We start from the raw sequence: 20,738 nt of genomic DNA on the forward strand, positions 1-20,738 counted from the left end.
AAGTCATTCTAGAAAAGAAAATGATAATATAGAATTTTTTTTTATTTTGATTATGAATTTGGTCAAGTTGACCAACCCCATACAGAGTTAAGGTAGAAAAAATAATAGAGAAAATATAGAATTTTACTGAAAACAAACATTTTAAGCACTATAGGAAGTTTTAGATTACACAATTAATATTTGAGATGTTTGAGACAAAAATCGTTTTATAATCTTAGCATGATATTCACTTTGTACTCAGGCTAGTAACAAAACAGAATCAATATACTCACAAAGAAATCTTTACTGAAAAACTTATTTTATCAACCAAATTTGTGAAGATATACACACTTTATTAAGCATTGTAGTGTAAATACTTAATGTGTGTTAATGTGTGTATGAATGTGTTTTATACCAAGCCTGTCGTGAAAGGGTTAATGGAAAATTAGAATACTACATGAAATAATGAGTTTGTTTACTTACACATTTTTACTAAATTTTTTTAGGTTTGATAGCTTAATCAATATTGTTAAATATTAATCTTAAAACTATTACAAACATATTTTCAGTGTTTGAAAATTTTAGAATTACTCCATTCTATTTTGCTAACATTGAACAATGCAAATTTCGTTTTTATTTGTCATTAAAGTTGAGTATCTTCAGAGAGAGATGTAAAAGTGATGCCTGATGTCTAATCTGGAAAACTGCCATAATTCTGCCAAAATAATTAATCAATACAAAAATCTAATGTAAGTTTTTCATCTCTTTTCATTTCACCATGGTAAAGATTCTTGCTTTACACACTGCTCATGTAATAAGTGTCTTAAAATTGTAGAATCTTTTCCAGAAAGGATCATAGAATTTTTAATGGTTTTGTCCTAATTAATGGAGTTGTAACAGCATTTTTTTCTTCTGTGATATGTGCATTATTTTCAAGGATTGCTAGCTAGTTAACACCAATTAAAAGAACCATTAACAAATAATCTAAATTTTATTTAAATGATCAGTTAATTATATGATACGAATTTGACAAGCACTTTTTGTTTTGTACTTTTCTAGTAGCTTGTAGTTTGCACTTTTGCCATATTATTTTACCAAGTATAGTCACTTGTTGGTTTTGGGCCTCTTTATCATGTATGTGTTTTGGAGAACATATATTTTTCATCTGGAGTATGGTGTATCTCTGAAGTGAAACCTGTCGTACATACTTCTAGAAAAAAAAAAAGTAACATTAGCTCAGTTTGTTTACACTTTTTAATTTGTGTGTGTGTGTGTATATATATATGTATGTATATCGTGGGATGTGTCTTCTGTAGTATAAAATAACATTAGTTTGATTTTCACATGACAAAACAAATGAATAGAAGGTTCTTGGTAACTCTTACTGTATTCAACAAGAGCAATCAGAGAGATTGCATACACTCACTCAGCTGCTCCATTTCAAGACTGAATGCATATATTTTGAATAACTTAAAATTTCACCTTCAGAATCTGAAAATGCTCCCATTGAGAATGATCAATGATCCAGATAATTTTTTTGTAGTGTGATGGGGAGTCACCTGTTTGCATCAAAGGGCAAGGGTAATAAATTTGTCATGACTTTCAGCAGTAATTTTCCATATTGACTTACTTAACTTTTGCATTTCAGTGAATGTTTTTACTGCACTTTCATTGAGAACACAAACTTACTACATTTACAGTTACTTTAGCTTATTATTACTTGTTCAAAAATAATGTATCTGTCTATTATCATTGAGGTGAAATATTTTTGCATGTAACTAAATATTTTGTATGTACTGAGCCAGGTACAGCTAATAAATGTATTTACTTTCAATTTGTATTTATACATGTTATAGCTGATTGCTTATCTTGAATCTTGATAATGTATTTAATCAGTTACAGGAAATTTATTTAAAGAAGAAACAACTAATTACTGATTAAAATTTTTGACAATTTCTTTTTTGTATGTCCTTCTATTGATTGATAATTTTAAAAGAAATTTTAACATTTACCCTTCTAGCATCATTCATAAAGAACCAACTCGGCAAATTTTTGGTAGACAAATAGCAACAAGAGCTGGAGATCATCGTAGGAGGGATAATGGATATAGTACCTGGAGAGGAGATTGTCATGAGGGGTATGGCAAAGGGGGAAGCTGCTATAATGGAGAGAGAAGATTTAATAGAAGTAAGTATAGAATATTTGATAAAACTTATTAATTTAATAGCTTTTTAGGATAACCTTTGGCTCCCTTTAAATATTAACACTATTCATGTGGGCTTCATCTGATCAACTAAGTTCATTACTATTTTGTATTACAGTTTCCATGCTATAACTTTCAATACAGTGCATGTATCTCTGCATAGTTTGGTAGATTTATACACATAAAACATTAGATTATTTAGTTAAGTATTTTTATAAAAGATTTTTCTATGAATATATTGAGTAGTTTTGTTAACTGGCCTGAATGTAAAGTGATTTTTGTGTTAAGAATAAAAATACTTCTATTAATCTTAAAGTTTTCAACTTTCATTTTGTAATCTCTAAAATCTCCTAAAGAAATTAAAAAAACTGTATATTTTATGTTATTTTCTCTACCCTAACTCTGTATGGTCTCTTTGATCAACCTCATAATCACCCAAAAAAAAATCAAAATAAATATGAATTACCCTTTTTCACTTTCTAGAATGACTCCACATTGTAACATGAAACCACATTTGACTATTTTAAATTTTTAACCTTGTAACAGTGTACATCTGATTATACATAAATGTAATTGATGTGTTGCTATTTCAATCATGTCTAAATTAATATTCTCACCATAAAATTTATAAATAAGTTAGCAAATAAGGAGCTTGTGGAATCATGTAAAACATGTTTGCCAACATACCTTGTAAAAATTAATATTTTTATCTAACCTAAAAAATTTCTAATTTTTACATTTAATTACTTTTATAATAATAAATAATATACATGAAAAACTAGAAATAGAGTACTTACCTTATTTGTTTGGTTTTTTTTATATTTATTTAGTTAATGTCCCAAAGAATACAGAATAATAATATGCAAAAAACAGACAATGTGTCATAAGTACCACAAGTTTTCTGGCTTTCTAACTGTGTGACAAGAGCTGTTTAAAATGCCATTAATCTTGTTGAGGTATTTCTTGTGGTAATAAAGTTTGCACTGGAAGCAAAATACAGTTCTCTGTACAGAAAACAATGTAATAAAATATGTTGTTTGATAGGTTAAAACTTTGACTTTTTATAGGTTATAAACAATGTAGCATTAAACATTAGAAAGAATGATTAGCAATTTCTGAAAAATAGGATGTGAGTTAATGGTGTAATTTGTGTCTGAATTTCTATTTCATAGGTCTGTAATTAAATAATTAATATTGAAGGGTACAAAAATTATGCTTTGCCTAAACAGTGACAATATTATAAAAAGTAATTTATATTAAACTTCATACCTCTTAGAGGAGTGCAAGTAAGTTAAAGAAAAAGAGTTACCTTGTCAGCAAATGTTATAATTCTCACACTAGAAGAAATTGAAGATTTTTTAAATAGTGTTTTTTTCATATTAGGAACTTAAAATGTAGGTAGCATTAAAATTTTAATTACTAGCTATGTTTTATGTCAATGTTTTTATATACCATGATAAGAGAATAGTTTAATTAAATTTTGAATGTAACTCACTAAAACTTCTTGACATAAAACAAAATGCCAGTTTAACAACAGTTAACAGATTTATAAAGTATGAGGAAAATATTTAAAATGTTATTGTTTATACAGCAAAATAAGCAAATGTCATTCAAGGTAAATATTATAATAAATTGCTATGTTTCTTTTTAACTTAAAGCGTTTTAATAGTTAATCATTAACCCTTTCCAACCCAGGATGACAAAATTGACAACCATCTGATTGACTGAGTGAAAATAGACATATAATAAGTATTTTGCATAATTTTATAAAAATTTTATTAAACAACTTTATTGTCAATCTACACAAATAAACATGACATAAAAACTTAGTTTATAATTATTATTTTAAAATTTAGAAAGTTTTAATTTCTTAACATAAAAGAAAACATTTAAAAATGCTTTATATTAATTTATCATAAGACATGGCTCTACTCTAAACTGTTAAGTTTATATTTTAGTATGTGTTTAATAGAGTGTATATAGTGTCTAACCACTTTTAAATTTAAACTTCATTTATTACCAAGTTAGAATGTAAAATAAGAACCTCCATCTTTTCTCTTTGCCTACCAGAGAAGCCCCTCCTGTCTTTTTCATTCTCTGAAAGCCACTTATTTTTTATCAGTACCTTTTTAAAGCCAATAGAAAGACCAGGTCCTGAATCATTCAAGCCAAACAATTGTCTTTAAATTTGTAGAGAAAAGCCATAATTTATTAGGAGGAGTTGAAAGGTGTTGTTAACTAAAATTGCTGTTACAAACAGAAATGAAGTTTTGTAAGTTTTTTATAGCTTAATTAGAAATCCAGGTAATTATAACAAGTTTTTAATATCCTTTTCTGGTATTTGATAACTTTTGTCTGCTCCAGTGTGAGAGAATCAAAAAGGCTTACAGCAAAGCTAGGCAAATAGTACATGCAAGTGCATATCAATTTCATAATACAAGTATTATGAATCATTCTTTTTATGCATAGTTTTTAATTTATTGTTATGTTTTAACAATAAATAACTGACTTTTTAGTAACTATGAGTAAATAGCAATACTATATGGCAACGAAAATGTCATTGTAGCTAACAAAATATTGGTTTGCTTGCTACAGAATTATGCTTTTGGTCAGTTTTACCATAGTTATAAATTTAACTACGAAACCATTTCTGCAGTTCATTTTAATGATAAATAAGTTACAGAGAAATCCAGTGAATTAGAATTAAAATTTTCATAAGTTTTATTGAATAAAACTTTCAAAGATATATAAACTAGTGAAAGTAGATAATCAGCACTTTAAGATAATTAAATATTATTCAAATGAGGAATGCTTCAGATAATCTAAGCTTGAATGTAAATATATGGTTTGCTTTTAATGTTGAAATTTTGAATCACTGTAATTAAATTATGGATTAAATGTTATATATTGGAAATATTTATAACCAAGGATATTTGTTAAGTTTATAATATTTTGTTTGTGCTGTAAAGCATATAATCAGTAAATGAAAAATTGCATTGTAAAATAGGATAACATACATGCAAAGCTTATCATATCTTTGTATAAAATGTCTATAAATTACACGTGTATATTATCCTATTTGATGAAAAATTGCATTGTAAACTACGATAATATACATGCAAAGCTTATCATATCTTTGTATAAAATGTCTATAAATTACACGTGCATATATTTCTAATTGTATTGAAGTTCCTTATTTTTAATTTTTGTAGTATTCTGTGCACACTATAAAATTCTTTTATTGGTCAAGTATAGTTCTTTTAGCTAGGGTTAAAGCTTCTGTCTTAAAACCAGTTGAAGAATATTGTTAATGTGATTTTCAGAAGTAATGTGTTTTATAATGTTCCTGTTTAGTTAGCAGGTGTGCTTATTACTTATGTTGTTTAACAAGCTAATGTTGTAAGAATTACATTAATAAAGTAGGTAAAATGGAATAACTCCTTAAATTTCTGTAAGAATAATGTACAAGTATTTAGAAAGGTGTGTATGTGTAGAATCTTAATGATTATTGTTTTCAGATATCATTTTAAGATTATATAGTGTTTGTTGGGTCATAGAAAGAGAATGCAAATGCTTCTTTAATTTTAACATAGTTGTATCTTAGTCTTGTATTGTAATTTTCTTTCTGTCATGAAGAAGAATAAGTGTAATTAAAACTATAATTATGTAATAAACTGTTAATATTTTAGTTATAATCTAGACAACTGCTTTGTGTTGTTTGTATGTTAGTTTTGTGAAGCTGTATATGTTTTAAATTAAACCTTAATTTTTATTGACTAAAATCAGAACTTGGTACAAAGACTAAATAATGTTTGGGATGTATCTTAACCCTCATGCAAAGGGTAAGTCAAGGTGCACACTTTGACTTTTTACATTCAAAATTTAATGAAACTAATTTGTTATCAATGTGTAGGAAGAAATATGATATACAAAATTTGTTAATACACCAAAGGTTTTTAATATTATGATGAAATATATATATTTTTAAATCCTCAAACTTTTATAGTACGAGAATCATAATATTTGTTTTGTGTCTTCCCCCTTCTCTAATTTATTAAACATCCCTCTTTGAAGTACAAATTTTGATGTAAATTACTCATTTTAATGATTATTACTGAGGTGAAATATAATTTTATAGCTTTTAAATTTGTTTGTTTATGGAATCATAAATTATAAAATCAGGCACATTTGCCCCCTCACTTTTCACATTTCCTCTGTGCTGAAAACAACACAGCATTATATGTCAGTGGGAATGCCACAGTCACCTGTCACATTCACTCTAACATTTAATGCTGTGTTATTTTCAGTACAGAGTACTGTCAGTTGTATCTTCAGTTGACAAGTGGTGTTGAGATCGAGCAGCCGATTGTGCAATCTTAATACCACTTTTCAACTGAAGACAATACTTCAGTCCATCTCATCTTAGTTAGAAAGCCAGTTAAATTATAATAGCTGTAGGACATTGTTTACTTTGTGTGTGTTATTATTTTGCATTATTAGGTGCATTATTTAAGTTAATAAAATTACTTAATGTAATGTTGTCATCATTGTAAAAGCTATAAAGTTATTAGATTAGAATAGATAAGATAATTTAAAATGAAAATAATGTAAAAGTGTTCATAAGCTGTGCTTGCAAACAGCTCATGTTATATCTCAATATGATAATACAGGCTATACAGTTGCAAACTTATTTACACCTTATGTGTCAGGATAATTAATCAAAACTAGTTAAAAAGGCAATAACATTAAATTTAAATAGAGGTAGACTGTTAAGAGCTGTAATAATCCATGATGATGAGAAAATCCACTTGTAGAGGAAATTATATATGTAAAAAATGACTGGTATGGGTAGAGAAAGCACTATGTAGAGGAGCAAACAACGTTTCGACCTACTTCGGTCATTGTTGAAGGTTGAAACATTGTTCGCTTCTCTATATAGTGCTTTCTCTACTTATACCAGCAGTTTTTTACATATATAATGTTAGGAGCTCTAACAGTTGTTTCTGTTATAATCTGCAGTCATTCTTGAAAGAAAAAAATAATTAAGTGTATTTACATTTTTGTATGGTGGTTACAAGTCTGTTTAGAGCTGGGCTAGATAAAGTATAAAGTTCTACTGAAAAAATTTATTTATGAAATTTGAGAAATTTTCAGATAAAGAAAGGTATTTGTAATATGAACATGTTGATCATTTTTTATTTGCAGTATTTTACACTGGGTTCATATGTTGATGGGCAAAAATATTTTATTTGAAAATCTGATATTTTTTAGTACAAAAGACTTCTTGCAATGTTTACTGAAAACTTGTGAAATTTCATGAAGATGTGTGAAAGATGCTTTGAAAATTATAATGTAATTAAATGTTTAATTGCAAAAAGAAATACAGGAATTTACACACAATTTGGAAACAATCAATTTGTATAATACACACAGATGTATAGAAATAAAATAGAATTTGCTTTTATTTTGATACTGGGTTGTTTTGTTTTGTCAGGCCACCCTAAAGATTGCGTTAATGAAGAAGAGCCAGAATGGATTAGTGGTGGTCCATCTAGTCAGTCTGAAACAATTGAACTTGTAGGATTTGAGGAATTAGAAAAAACTGAGGCAAAAATTACAAATGAAGTATACGCTGAACAACCAAAAAACAAAATAGAAGTAACTAACAAAGACTCCTTTTACAAAGGTATAGTATAGTAGAATAATTCAAACAAGTTTGGTATATGAAAATATGTTAAATAATTGATTAAACTTTATTTGGTATCAACTAAAAGAGTTATATTTAAAAGTTGTCTGAATGTGATATACTAAGGTTAATTGCACTTTATAAGAATAGTATTCCCTATTGCTGTTGGAACTACCTCTAATATCAGTTGTACTCAGTCTGATGGTCATCATTATATATTGTTGCCGAACACAACAATTTCCATTACAACAGCTTCTGTGAAGGTAGTGAAATAAATCTTAGATCACACACAATACCTAATTTTTACAGACCTTTCACTGTACATTGAAGACCAAGTTTAGCCAGACCAAAAGCACAAAAATAAATGTGGTTAAACAAGTTTTTCTGTGATTCTGGTTTCTTCAGTTATCTTCTTGGGTGGAAATTCCTGAACTTCTAGCATAGGGACCTTCATCTGCTTCAAATCTTTATTATTTTGTTAACAATTTTTAGCGTGGTAGAACCATTTTGGTGTTTCTGCATTTGCATTCATAAGAGTTAACTCATAAACATTGCCACATGTGAAAAACAAACACTTCATATATAAAGTATGGTAAACATTGAATATTTTGAATCATTTTTGTAAAATTATGGGTTGTAGTGAAATAAAAACCATTGTGATATGGCTTGATTCTGTCTCATTTAACCCTAAGTGAATGGATGAATTAAAATGCATGTCAGAACCTGTTTATAGTTACACTCAAAAATTAAGTAACCTTATTATCTATGTATGCAAATAAATGTGGCATCAAATTAAAATTTATAATTCAAATTTTCCTGTTATGCATGTTCAAATTCCTTAATCTGTAAAGGAAGTTGTACAAAAAATTATTTTTCACCTTTCTGTATTACACAAATTACCCTTTTTTGATTTCCTTTTTACTACTTTATGATATTCTGCATTTCTCACAAATTACACACTCATAGTTAACCTAATTCAAAGTTAGAACCTCCGAATTTTGTTTGTTTTCACAAAAATAAACCAGAAAGTGAAATCCACTTGGCATGACTCTCCTGTTATATTTTGTACTTCATAAAATGTTTATCATTTTCTCTGTTATTGTTATTGGTCATTTTTATAACTAATAAAAAGAGCAAATTTTATACTGTATAAATCACACAATAAAAAGCTTTAAAAGTTGGAAATATGCTGCCCATCTATGTTAGTTTGGACCAAAGACATTGATATTATAAATATGTAAATATCTTAAACCAATTTATAGGTTTGTTAAAATGTAAGTAGGTTATAGGAGTTTTGATGTAATTTAATCTAGAATAATATTTTTTTGGTTTCCTAGAATTTTCATTCAAATTACTTGTTTTTTGTACAATATAGACAGGAAAAAAGTTTTAAAAACTTGCACTGCATGCAAACTGGCTTAGAGTTAAAGTAAATTCTAAATCTGTTTGTATTTATGATTTTTTTTTCATTGCAATATAGTTTTGAACAAAACTGAAATGTAAAAATTAATAACTTACAAGGTTATACAAGAAAACTGAAAGGAAAAAAATTATTTTCATGGCTACTCCTTGAGTAACAAGTAGTTAGGTATCATGCAGAATAAACAGATACTTTGTTTACTATAAATGCTTCGTGCTTTTCTGAGTAAGATATTTCTTGCACACCCCCCCACTAGTACAGCGGTAAGTTTACAGATTTACAAGTTAAAATCAGGGATTCGATTCCCCCTCAGTGGGCTTGGCAGGTAGCCCAGTATGACTTTACTATAAGAAAACACACAGGTGTTTCTTGGTATAATACACATACAGTTCAAAGTGCAGTGAGTCAGTAAAACTAAATGAAAGCAGCCTGAATATGTTGAGATAAATAATTGCACAATTTGCAGTCATTCCTAGAAAGAGAAAAGCAGAAATTGATTTTTATTTGCTAACTGTAGCAAAAATAAGGTATTAAGTTCTTCAGAAATTGTATTTGTTTAGGAGGTTCTAGAAGTTATGTAAATGAAATATCAAAAGAACTATTTTTATCCTTAGCATGAAAATCACAGGCAAATCCTCAGTGTGTAAAACATTTTTCTAATCTATTAAACATTTGCACATTGTGAGGTTGATTGACCTAGTAAATTCAGAATTATATTAAACTTTAACTCTACAGTACATGTGTTGGCACAGTGGTCCAACCCATGCTTCATGTTGGGTTAAGCAATACATCAATAATCATTAACCTGAAAATCAACTTTTAGATATGCTGCTTCACAGACTACTCAAATTTATGATTCTATGTTCATCAGTATTTCTCTTTTGATCATATGTTCTCATTTATTTGATAGAAGTAATTGTCTCTTTAAAAACATTATTTTTGACAAGCTTAGGCCAATTTCTATATCTTAATATAATGTGATTATTGTTTATCTTTCTTATTCCAAGCAGCATGCTGCTTTTAAAAATTTTCTGATTTTTGTTTAAAGTCTTTTTGCATCTAGTGGTTAATCTTGATGTTAATCTAAATTCATAGAGATATGTTTTAAAATAAATGGATAACAAAGATGTAACTCATTAGTTCCATGTATTATTTTTCAAAATATGTGCCAGTAGCATATAAATAAGTTTAATGTAATTTGGTTCAGCCAAGTGTGGCAATAGATGCATGTTGTTGACTAGCTGCCATCCCTCTACTCAGTAAGTTCATAATTAGGATAACTATTATAAAGTAAAAATGTATTTCATATTAACCAAAGTTTTTTTAGAGCAGAGCTTTTCTGTTTTTATTGTTGATGTCTCTTAATATGGTGTTATAGAAAATGCTGATTGTCAACCTATATGGCTATTTTATTAGATATTTTGTGTTGTAATATCCGTGAATGATTGAAATATGACATTAGTAGCCAAAAATATAAGTTCTGTTGTGTTAACCATGTGTAAAAAATAAATAAAAGACTACAATATTGAAAAATCAAATTGCGGTTGCTGTCAATGAAGGCTATTTTATGGTACTATAAAAAATTCATTGACATAAAATTTTGTGATTTGTAAACTTTCCTGATTCTAGCATTAATGTATTGGGCTTTGTGTTGTTGTTTTTAAATATAGTAACAGCAAATGTGCCAGTTGGAGATAAATCTGAAGAAAATGGAGAGATCAATGATAAAATTGAGCACTCTGAAAATGGAGAAAAATCTAGAGGTCCTACTCCAGGATTTGACTTCAATGAAATATTTCAGACGGAACATGCTCCTGAAATAATAGTTGTATGTTTAGTTGAAGGTTTTGCCTAGTTATAAATTATATGTTGCTTCCTTGTTTTGGGTATCATGAAGGTTAATATATATTTAAGCCTCTAAAGAAAGATAAATTAACCTCATCTGGTATTTGTTCCTCAAACACAAGTGAATAAAGTACTCAAGTGTAAAAAGTCAATCTACCTTACATAAAACATAACTTGCAGGTAGAAGTAGACAAATTATGGTCAGTTTAGGGAACAAAATATAATACAAACTTTATATATATGTACATAAACTATTCAATTAGTAGCACATCTGAAGATGTATGAAAATAAAATTCTCAGTGATAACTCAGCTATAAATTTGAAGAGTTAAAACTAAAGTTTTGAGGTTCAGTTCCTGAGGCAAGTGTACTACAGATGGCCCATTGTAAAATGTTGTCCTGGATAAAAAAACAAAGAAAAGTATATTTTTGCTTTGTTGAACCTAAAATTAGGCAAGAAAAGTTTGCTTCACTGGTCTGGAAAAATGTATTTACTAGAAAAAAGTAAGCTACTGATGAACAGTTATTCAAATAGAAAAGAACTTGTAATGGATTCTACATATGATTGGAGGTATATACATTTCTTTATTGTAGATAATTAGACAAGAATCAATGACATGTTTGTTTTATAGTAGTGAGTCTGAAATTTTGTAAGTTTTAATTCAGCTATGGTTATACGAAGGTACATAATGCATGTTTATTTTCAGAATTATAACACAGAAGAACTGAAACCTAATATTCCACTAGAAAACAGTAGATTTAGCAGTTGGTTTCAGAATTTAACTAAAGGAGTTGGTAGTCAGCATTCATATTTCCAAAGTGAATTGGTTGTAAACATGTTGGAAGGTAAGATTGTTTTTAAAGTTCTAAAGCTAGGATTTCATACACTTTTATAACATGAGTTTTACACCAGTCATGCGATCATTTTAAATGTTTTTTTTTGTTTGTTTTAACAAATGTGTTTGTATGTGCCTATTTATGTATAGATGCACGTACACAAAGATAAATACCTTCTCAGTTTTAAAACATTACTTCTTATGTATCGGTACATTAAAGTGTGTCACATAAAACATTATTGCTCTATTGAATTAGTTTTAACATGTTTTTAATAGCTGTGAAAAGGTAAGAGGTCCTGGCAGTAAGTCTGATTAACTTTACACCCTCAAGCGTAATATTTTTACTAAAAATTTATCTATAAATGTATGAAGTCAGTGTTGATTAGTCTTAAGTGCAAGGTGATTTTGATTTTAAGAATTAAAAATATATTTTTACAATTTTCAAAGTTCATTTAAATAAAATCTCCTAAATGAATATAAAGTTGCTATTTTCAGAAAATATTTTATCTATCCTAACTTTGTATAGACTTGCTTGATTTTACCAACCTTGTAAGCACCACCCAAAAATACGAAATAAATCTAAATTGATTTCTGTTTTTCTTTCTATATATAGTTACAGCAGATTGCAACAGAAAATTACACTTATTTATCATAGACATCTTTTCATTTAAATTTATTGTTTTATTGAATCATATCTAGCTAATAATCACACAGTAGAAGCTGTAAATCACACAGCAAACAGCTAACATGCTGTAACCATATTGAATGATAAAATATGAACTACTCACAAACATACTTGTTGGAAAATGTTTTCTGTTAATTTTTTCATTATCAAATATCCAACCTTATAAGTTTTTAATATTTTAATTTTATTCCTTTTTACATCAATAAATAAAAGATGTATATAGAAAAATGATAACTTTGGTACTTAGTTTGGTGCCTTACTGTCAAGCCCACCTGTGAAACTTAAACCTAAAGCCTACATTTTTTGTGTAATAGTGATAGCAAATATTTTTTTATTCTTTTCAGATTCATACATACTTAAGAAGACAAAATAAGAATGTGCACACAAAGTAAACAGTATCTTTATAACTGTACTTTAACTAAGATATAAGTGCTTTAAAATAATTGCCTTAACTATTTGATCTGAACTCATTGACAGCAACTTTGAATATGTAGGCTAAAGGACTAAATATTTATACTAAAAACAAGATATCATTATACATCATATGGTGAATTAAAACTTCACCTTTCTGTTTGTTGTACTTTATCTAATGGAAAGCATTGGAGAAATTTATTGACAATTTGTGAAATCAAAAATGTGATAGGTTGGTCTGGGTTTTTAGTTTGTCTTCATAAACAAAAGTACAGGTATTAAAAAAGTAAACTATACTTTTGTGATGTCTGTACCAAAATCAGTAATTTACAGTAAATTCATGGTGTTAGATAGGAATTCTAAAACAAATAGTGAGCCAGTTGGGATGAACAAGCATTTTGATCCACATACAAGGAAAGGTTGAGAATTACTTAAATGTTTCCATCTAAACTTAAGAAATAAAGATATTAACTTTTAGTTTGTTAACTGGTTTTGATAGCAAGTTTTATCTATACATTGACAGTAAAACAGTTAATTAAATTTTGAATATACAAGATCATGAAATGTGTACTTTGGTCTATCTGTAGAAATAGGATTAAAACAAAGATATTTGCATTGAATGTTTTTTCTTTTATGCTAAAAACATGCCTTTCTTACAGCCTAAATAGGACAGCTGTGCCCCAATAACATTTTCATATCAAAAGAGTTATTATGCACTATATTAATTTTCTGAAGTAGTAATTCTATGCTTTATGGCATATTGTTGTGAAAGAAGTATATTTTATGTTAGGATGCATGACATGGTGATACAGGCATTGTGTTGTGGTAGTTATGAATGGTTACTGTAATGTATTGTGTTTACACACTTATTTTTGTTATTTTAGTATAATTATAACTTTTCATTCCTTAAAAGTTGTTGATCTTGTAAAGGTATGTTTGGTTTTCATATTTAAAGAATTGTGATAATATTTGGAAATATTAACATATTTGCTGTTTTATAAACCTCTGAAAGAAATTTAAAATTAACCTTGTCTCTAAAAATTTTATTTCTCTCATAAGACATTGATGTTTCTCATTCTTTGATTGAGTTCTCCTCTTCCATAGACAGTTCAGATGCCTCTTTTCTTCCTGTAAGCCATTCATTGCCACAGAATTTATTTCAAGACGATGTGCAGGTTTGTCAGAACTCTTCTTGTACAGCTCCACAGTATCAGCAGTGCAAACCAAGAGAAGACAGAAATATTCTAGACATCCTGAAAAATGCCAATATCAATGTCCAACCCTTTCTTAATGGTGACACTTCAGAAATGGCTATTTTGAAACAAAAAGGTCAAATATCTTTTCTTTATCAGGAACACTAATATTTGAAAAGTAATTGATTATTATGATTATTAAGCATATATTTACAGATATAAATTTTTTACATTGGCATAGTAAAAACTTCACAAACAAAATTGTAACTGTTTTCAGAATGTTGACTTGTTCAAGAGCCAACCAAGTATAGAAACAATGTATACATATGAAACTCTTTTTGGTATAACGTTTTAATCTGAATCCAGAATATTAATTTGTAAATGACAGACATACATTCAGTATTAAGACTACAGAAAATCTACTTTACTGTGAGCCTACAGCATATTAAATGTGAAATAGATTTAAAGCCTGAAAAGATAGACAATTGCCTGACTTATCACAGTAATATTAACATGAATTTACTAATTAATTTGTGTGTGTTTGAGTGAAGTATTTCATTTAAGTCTTACACCAGTTAACTCTGTCTATTGATTGGGTAAAATGCCCATTTCATGATGTTTTACACTTTTATTCAACATTTAATTAAACAGCTTTATTATCAATGTATATAAATACCATGTTATAAAAAATTAGTTTTAAATTTATTTTGTTTACCTGAAAGTTTTGATTTCTCACTTTCAAAAGGAAATATTTAAAAACTTGTTCTTCACTTCTCTGTGTCACACTTTGAATTCTTCCCTATAGTGGTTATATTTTTCCAAATATGGGGTTTTAAGTGTACAATTACTTAAAAAACTCAAATTGTAAGTAATTACAAGTAAGATAATAGGATATAAATATTCTGCCTTTTCAGTTTGCTGAGGTATAAATATATTTTCATGCTCAATGGAGAATCATATCTCATTTTTTCATAGCTTTTAAGGCTATTATCTAATAATGGTTACTTACCTGATGAACATGTTTGTTGCAAACAAAAGAACATACTTGCTTTTGCTTAAAATGTGCCACAGTTGATTTTTGTTTAGTAAGCATAAGTAAAAATCTGGCCTCAGATCCTTTGTGATGCATTTTGTTCAATTCTGAGAAGCCAACAGAATTTTTTTCATCTATTTATAACTTAGAAATTAAACTGGCTTCCCAATTTAGCTATAAATAGATAACAAGATTCTGTTAACTCCTCACATAAATTCTAGTACATTTGGGACATTCTGTGTTCGTGCCTGATTTATTTTTGTGTCAGAAGATACGTATTTGAGAGCTATGTGAATTATCATTATCCGAAGATTCCAAATATTCAGTGCTGGTTACAAGCAATTAAGACCAAATGAAGTATTACATGATGTTTACATAGTCTGATAAATAAAGATTAATGGCCTTCCAATGTGACTTGTTGCTTTTGACAGAGTCCACTGGCCAAACTACAGATAATAAAACCATAAATCTAAAATAAAACAAATGTGAAAAGGTAAACAGTTGAAATAATGTAGATGATTAATTTGAAATTTTCATGACAAAAAATTTATTCAGAAAGAATAAAAGTATTATTAGTTTTTCATGTTACACTTTTCACATTCCATTCCCTGTGCATTGATAATTTTGCTACAGTTGGTAATAGGATAGAGAGAAAAAGATATAAAACATAAAGTTTATTTTTTATATTCACTTAGCAAGTTCCCAGAGGTTATGCAAATGAAATATGGAAAGTGTAAAATAAAAATAACTTTTTTTTAAAAGAAAAAGCACTTTTCTTTTAGACTAACTTGTTAAAAACTTTGTAAATTCATAAACAAATTGTTAATAAAAGTACTGTATCTAAAGCTTTCCAGATTACATGAAGAATTACATTCTGTTACAGTATGCACATATTGATGGTTACAAGCTGTTTGTTTTTTTTAAAATCAGGTTTCTATAATATTTCAAGTAGCTTCTAAACTAATATTAATTATAGACTTTGGTATACTGAGTAAACAGTATAATAAAAGTGTAAAATATATATAAAAGGTATTAAAGGTATCATTAGTATTATGTGCTTTTAGTGTTTATATACTCTTCAAAAAAATAAAAGCAAAAGGCAAAATTTGAGACATATTGTTCACAAGTTTATTCCGGGTAGTTCTGTATTACATGTGTGAAACTTTGCACATTCACTGCTGAACATCCAAAATCTGCAAAGGGGAAGTCCACGCTCACTAGTTGAAGTTTAACGTCACTCAACGTCAATAACAAGTATGCTCCCCGTGAGCATCAATAACTGCTTGGCATCTCCAGCCACTGGAAGCGATGAGATGACAAATCACATCATGTGGAATCAAATTGCACAACTTTTATTGTCATTTTGGTCTGACTATCAGTGCCTTAACACGTGTAACATCACATACTCTGAGCTTGTAACGTTATTACATATATTTCTCTTTAAAATAAAAAAAAAATCCCTTTTGTGTTTCTTTTTTTGAAGAGTATATATAACTGGTATGAGTTTTAACCCTTAAACAGCAGGAATGTTGTAGGTAGCAGCTCACCACAAACATAAACAATTGGAGAAAAAAATTGTCTTTAGTATTTTTATTATGCATTTTGAATAAAATATGAAAGAAAATAAAAGCATAATAAAGACTTGTTTATTACAAGTTCAAATTCCTTTTAAGTTATGAAAACATTCACCAATTCACAGTGCAACTCTCCAATCTTTACACCAGGTAGTCACCATCTTTTGCTGCTTTTCTTTTTGTATTGCATGCATACATATGTGACATTGTCTTTGTCCACTTTTTCTAGCTCCTAAGGATGGAATGTTTTCTAAAAAGTGCCAAGAAAATGCTTCTTTTCCAACAACTATCAGGGACAGTAAGGCTATGTTTTCCTAGGAAAGGTCTTGTTACCCTTCTACACTTTTCCAGTATTGGTAAATTACATTGTAACTAAACTGCCTCAATGATGGCTCTTGCCAGTTTTTACTAAATACATGTCATAAGAATTCAAAATTGAGATATCAATTAGGTGAAAAAAAAAACCTTTTTGTAACACATTTATGAAGGAAATCAATTTGTCCAATTTGCATGTCACTTTTGTCAACTAGCCTCACGTTGAAAGTATAAACTAAAACCATATTAGGTTTGGTTATTGGTAGTTAGTTTTGTAATCATCCCATCCACTGTATTTCATTTCACCTTTATGTACTGTACTAAGCAAAGTTACAGGATGTTTGTTTTTCCATTGAAGTGCTAAAATATTCCCTTGCTTCTTGCTTTCAACATCTCTCTTCTTCAGAGGTTCAAATTTAGGCATGTTCTTCTGATTAGTTCTAACTATTCCACTAAAGCAGTATTATATTTAAAGAGAAAGTTTCATAAGTCTGGATTTGTATAATATTTATCAATGATCTTTTCCAAGGTAGTCTTTCATCAATTGCTTGACAACTGATCCTGAAAATCCTAATTGGAGATTTTTATGGACATCTGCAGAATAAATAATCATGTATATTATAATTTCAGTCTCACAATCACATGATACAAAGATCTTTATTCCAAATCTATGATGCTTACTTGGAATGTATTGCTTGAAAACAATCCAACACTTGAATCAAAGATTATTGATAACTACTTTCTGCAATGGAAAAAAGATTCCTTTGCATTATTCTTCATCACTGTAAACACTTCTCGAACTTTCCATAATCAATTGTTTGCGTTTGATTCTTTATTATTTGTAAAGTGCAAATACGTAAGAATTTCCCTGAATCAATCTCGAGTAATGTATTTTGGAAAAATTGGAGTTCCTATAAGGGGGATCATTCTTCCAATAATCAGTCAATACATGCTTTTTTACATGTAGCATAAGAATCACTGGAGCAAAGAAAGTGTTCATTTCCTCCCATTTCTTATTTCGTGAAGTAGAAGAAATATAACTTTCACTTTCTTCAGAATTCAAGGATTTACAAAACTCATCATATCTGTTTGTTTCTTGTACAGTATAATTCATTATACTTGAACAAATACAACAGTAAAAAATTCATGTTAGTTAGAGCCTAAATTTATATATATATATATATATATATATTTGTGAGTCCAGCATTTCTGCTATCAAAAGAATGAATAAATGGATCAAAATTGTGACACCCTACCTGTTTGGAACCAATGGATTCTAATTCACTTATGGATTTTTATTCACTATTTAAATCACATTCAAAGCTTAAAACAATTGAATTTGATGATGATGAAAAATCTAAAAGGTTTTCTTCTTCTTTGGAATAATTATCATGTGCTTATGCTTCAGTTTCATCTTTTAATGAAAAATATTTTCTGATGCATCCTTGCTTTTCTGCTTCATGACTTACACTGACAAAATGACTCGTATGCAACTCTTTGAATGGGTGCGGTCACTACGGTGCGAGGGTTTTGCCAGCTAATGTTTTCAGCCTGTATGAGCAAAAAGAATGAAATTATCAATTGATTATGGTAGCTTTTTCCTAAGAAAACATCAGTAGATAATGGCTGCTGTTTAAGGGTTAAAGGCATAAGTGAAGTATACACTGATTTTTTTACATATAAAGTAGAAAGAATTCTAAACACCTTTACAGAAACGTGGCAGTATTTACTTGTTGAAACTGAAGATCTGTGTTTGTGTGTGTGTAATTTACCATAAAACTGTCATAGTTGTTTAATAATCAGAACTACTAGAACAAATTTTATTTTTAGAACTTGCTCAGAAAGCCAGAAGTGTTGAAGAAATTGAAGCTGATTTGAAGCAGTTAGTCTTGGGTGATAAAGATAAAGAAAAGGAAAAAATATGTCCTTTGTATAAGTTGGCAAGTTTTATTTTTACATCAATAGAATAGTTAAAAACAGCAAGTTTATATAAGTAAATTACATGGCTGTATGGTGTTTGTAAATTAATATGTTAAAATGAAAATCAAGCCAGTACAGAAGTATGGAAGAAATTTTTTAACTTGGTTTGAGAAGTACCTGTGCAAAATCTCAAGAACCATAGGAGCTTTTGGTGATTAAGAAAATGTCACCAAATCACAAATTCATTTAAGGATGTATTGGAAGAGGCAAAAGGATAGGAAAGGATTACATTGATTAGTGTGATGTAAGGTAGTCAGTTAATCACAATTGTAATTAACTGTGTTAATGTCACAAAAATAATAAACTTGTTCAAATTAGTGTTTCTGATGATTACTATATTGAGTTATAATAACTACTCAGTAATCTTTTTTATTATTATTATTAATTCAATTTTGCTCAAAATTAGTTGATTTAGTGTCATAGCTCACAAAAATAATCAATAATTAATTGAAATTACCTCCTGGTATTAATACTTTTTATTATTCTGATTATTCATGTTATTGATATATTGCTGTTATCTTTGTTGTTAAGCAAAAAGCTACATAATGAACTATATGTTCTTTTTCCAACCTAGATATGTAACTCAAACTTGCAATATTAAATTTTTTTAACCAACTTTTGTGAATCAATAAGTTAAATGTAATAACTTAATCATTTCAATAATCACTTGATTAACATATCTCACTAATTTTCTAGGTTTAATATTTAGTTATATAAAATATAAATCTAGCATTCTAAGTAGGTTAAAATTTCCAAAAGGTGAATTGTTTAACCCTTTTGCAACAGGCCAGGGGTCAAAGGCCATGTCATCCTGTTGATTTGCATTCAAAATTTTATTGAACAACTATTTTACGAACTTATGTCAGTAAGTTTGGAATCAAATTATAGATTATAATTCAAATTTTAATGTTATATACAAGTTAATTTCTTAATTTAGAAGTAAATATCAAAGGAACATGCCTAAATATAGATTTCAGTGAGTCACATGGTATGTTATTAAATGCAACACTGGATAAAATTAGATGTTTGTGATGTCAAAATACCAAGTCTGTAGTTTTGTATAACTTAGGAACTTAAATTACTAATATTGACAAGCTGGAATATAAAATGAGAACTTTGTATCTTTTTATTTTGCTGAGAAATGGCTTATGTACCGAATCAAACATAGTAGACTCATTCACCTCTTTCTATTTTTAGAAACAGTCTCTTATACACATTTACTTCAATATTATAGTATGTGAATAACCAATCAACAATTTAGAATGTTTCCTGAGGGGTTTTCTTGGCCATTTTAATCTGTGAAAAGGCTATCACATTCATTTGAACCAAGATTTCAAGAGGTTAGGTTGTGTCTTTAATCTACTCAATGTTTCATATTTTTTAAACCTAAATACATTTTAGTTACTAAGCTCATCAGTATAGTTATCAATGTTTTTTTGGTTATTAAACTGTATCTATAAAACCTAAAGAAAAAAAAAACATTGTTTGATATCTTCCACGTGTGAAATTTTAAAGGGACTTAGCAAGCAAGCTATGTGCAGCAACAACCAAATTCAAAGGTTATAACTAGAAGAGATAA

The 20,738-nt window shown here is 28.4% G+C and overlaps 1 protein-coding gene across 9 annotated transcripts in view; it reads left to right on the forward strand.

The window, feature by feature from the left end:
* LOC143241028 (uncharacterized) overlaps nucleotides 1–20,738 on the forward strand; it is an 82,433-nt gene that overhangs the window by 38,368 nt on the left and 23,327 nt on the right. For 6 of the 9 annotated variants that reach the window (XR_013022146.1, XM_076484443.1, XM_076484445.1 and 3 more), the window contains exons 6-11: nucleotides 2,000–2,166; nucleotides 7,677–7,868; nucleotides 10,959–11,116; nucleotides 11,840–11,978; nucleotides 14,169–14,393; nucleotides 19,010–19,119. Coding sequence is in view for 8 of the 9 variants with exons in the window: in XM_076484443.1 (XP_076340558.1) it covers nucleotides 2,000–2,166; nucleotides 7,677–7,868; nucleotides 10,959–11,116; nucleotides 11,840–11,978; nucleotides 14,169–14,393; nucleotides 19,010–19,119 (991 nt within the window). In the remaining variant the exon portion in view is untranslated. Of the gene's footprint in view, nucleotides 1–628; nucleotides 729–1,999; nucleotides 2,167–7,676; nucleotides 7,869–10,958; nucleotides 11,117–11,839; nucleotides 11,979–14,168; nucleotides 14,394–19,009; nucleotides 19,120–20,738 lie in introns of all 9 variants that reach the window. The other 3 variants (XM_076484448.1, XM_076484449.1, XM_076484450.1) reach the window with 1 other exon arrangement.

This window comes from Tachypleus tridentatus, chromosome 13 (genome assembly GCF_004210375.1).
Source record: "Tachypleus tridentatus isolate NWPU-2018 chromosome 13, ASM421037v1, whole genome shotgun sequence".
Taxonomy (NCBI): domain Eukaryota; kingdom Metazoa; phylum Arthropoda; class Merostomata; order Xiphosura; family Limulidae; genus Tachypleus; species Tachypleus tridentatus.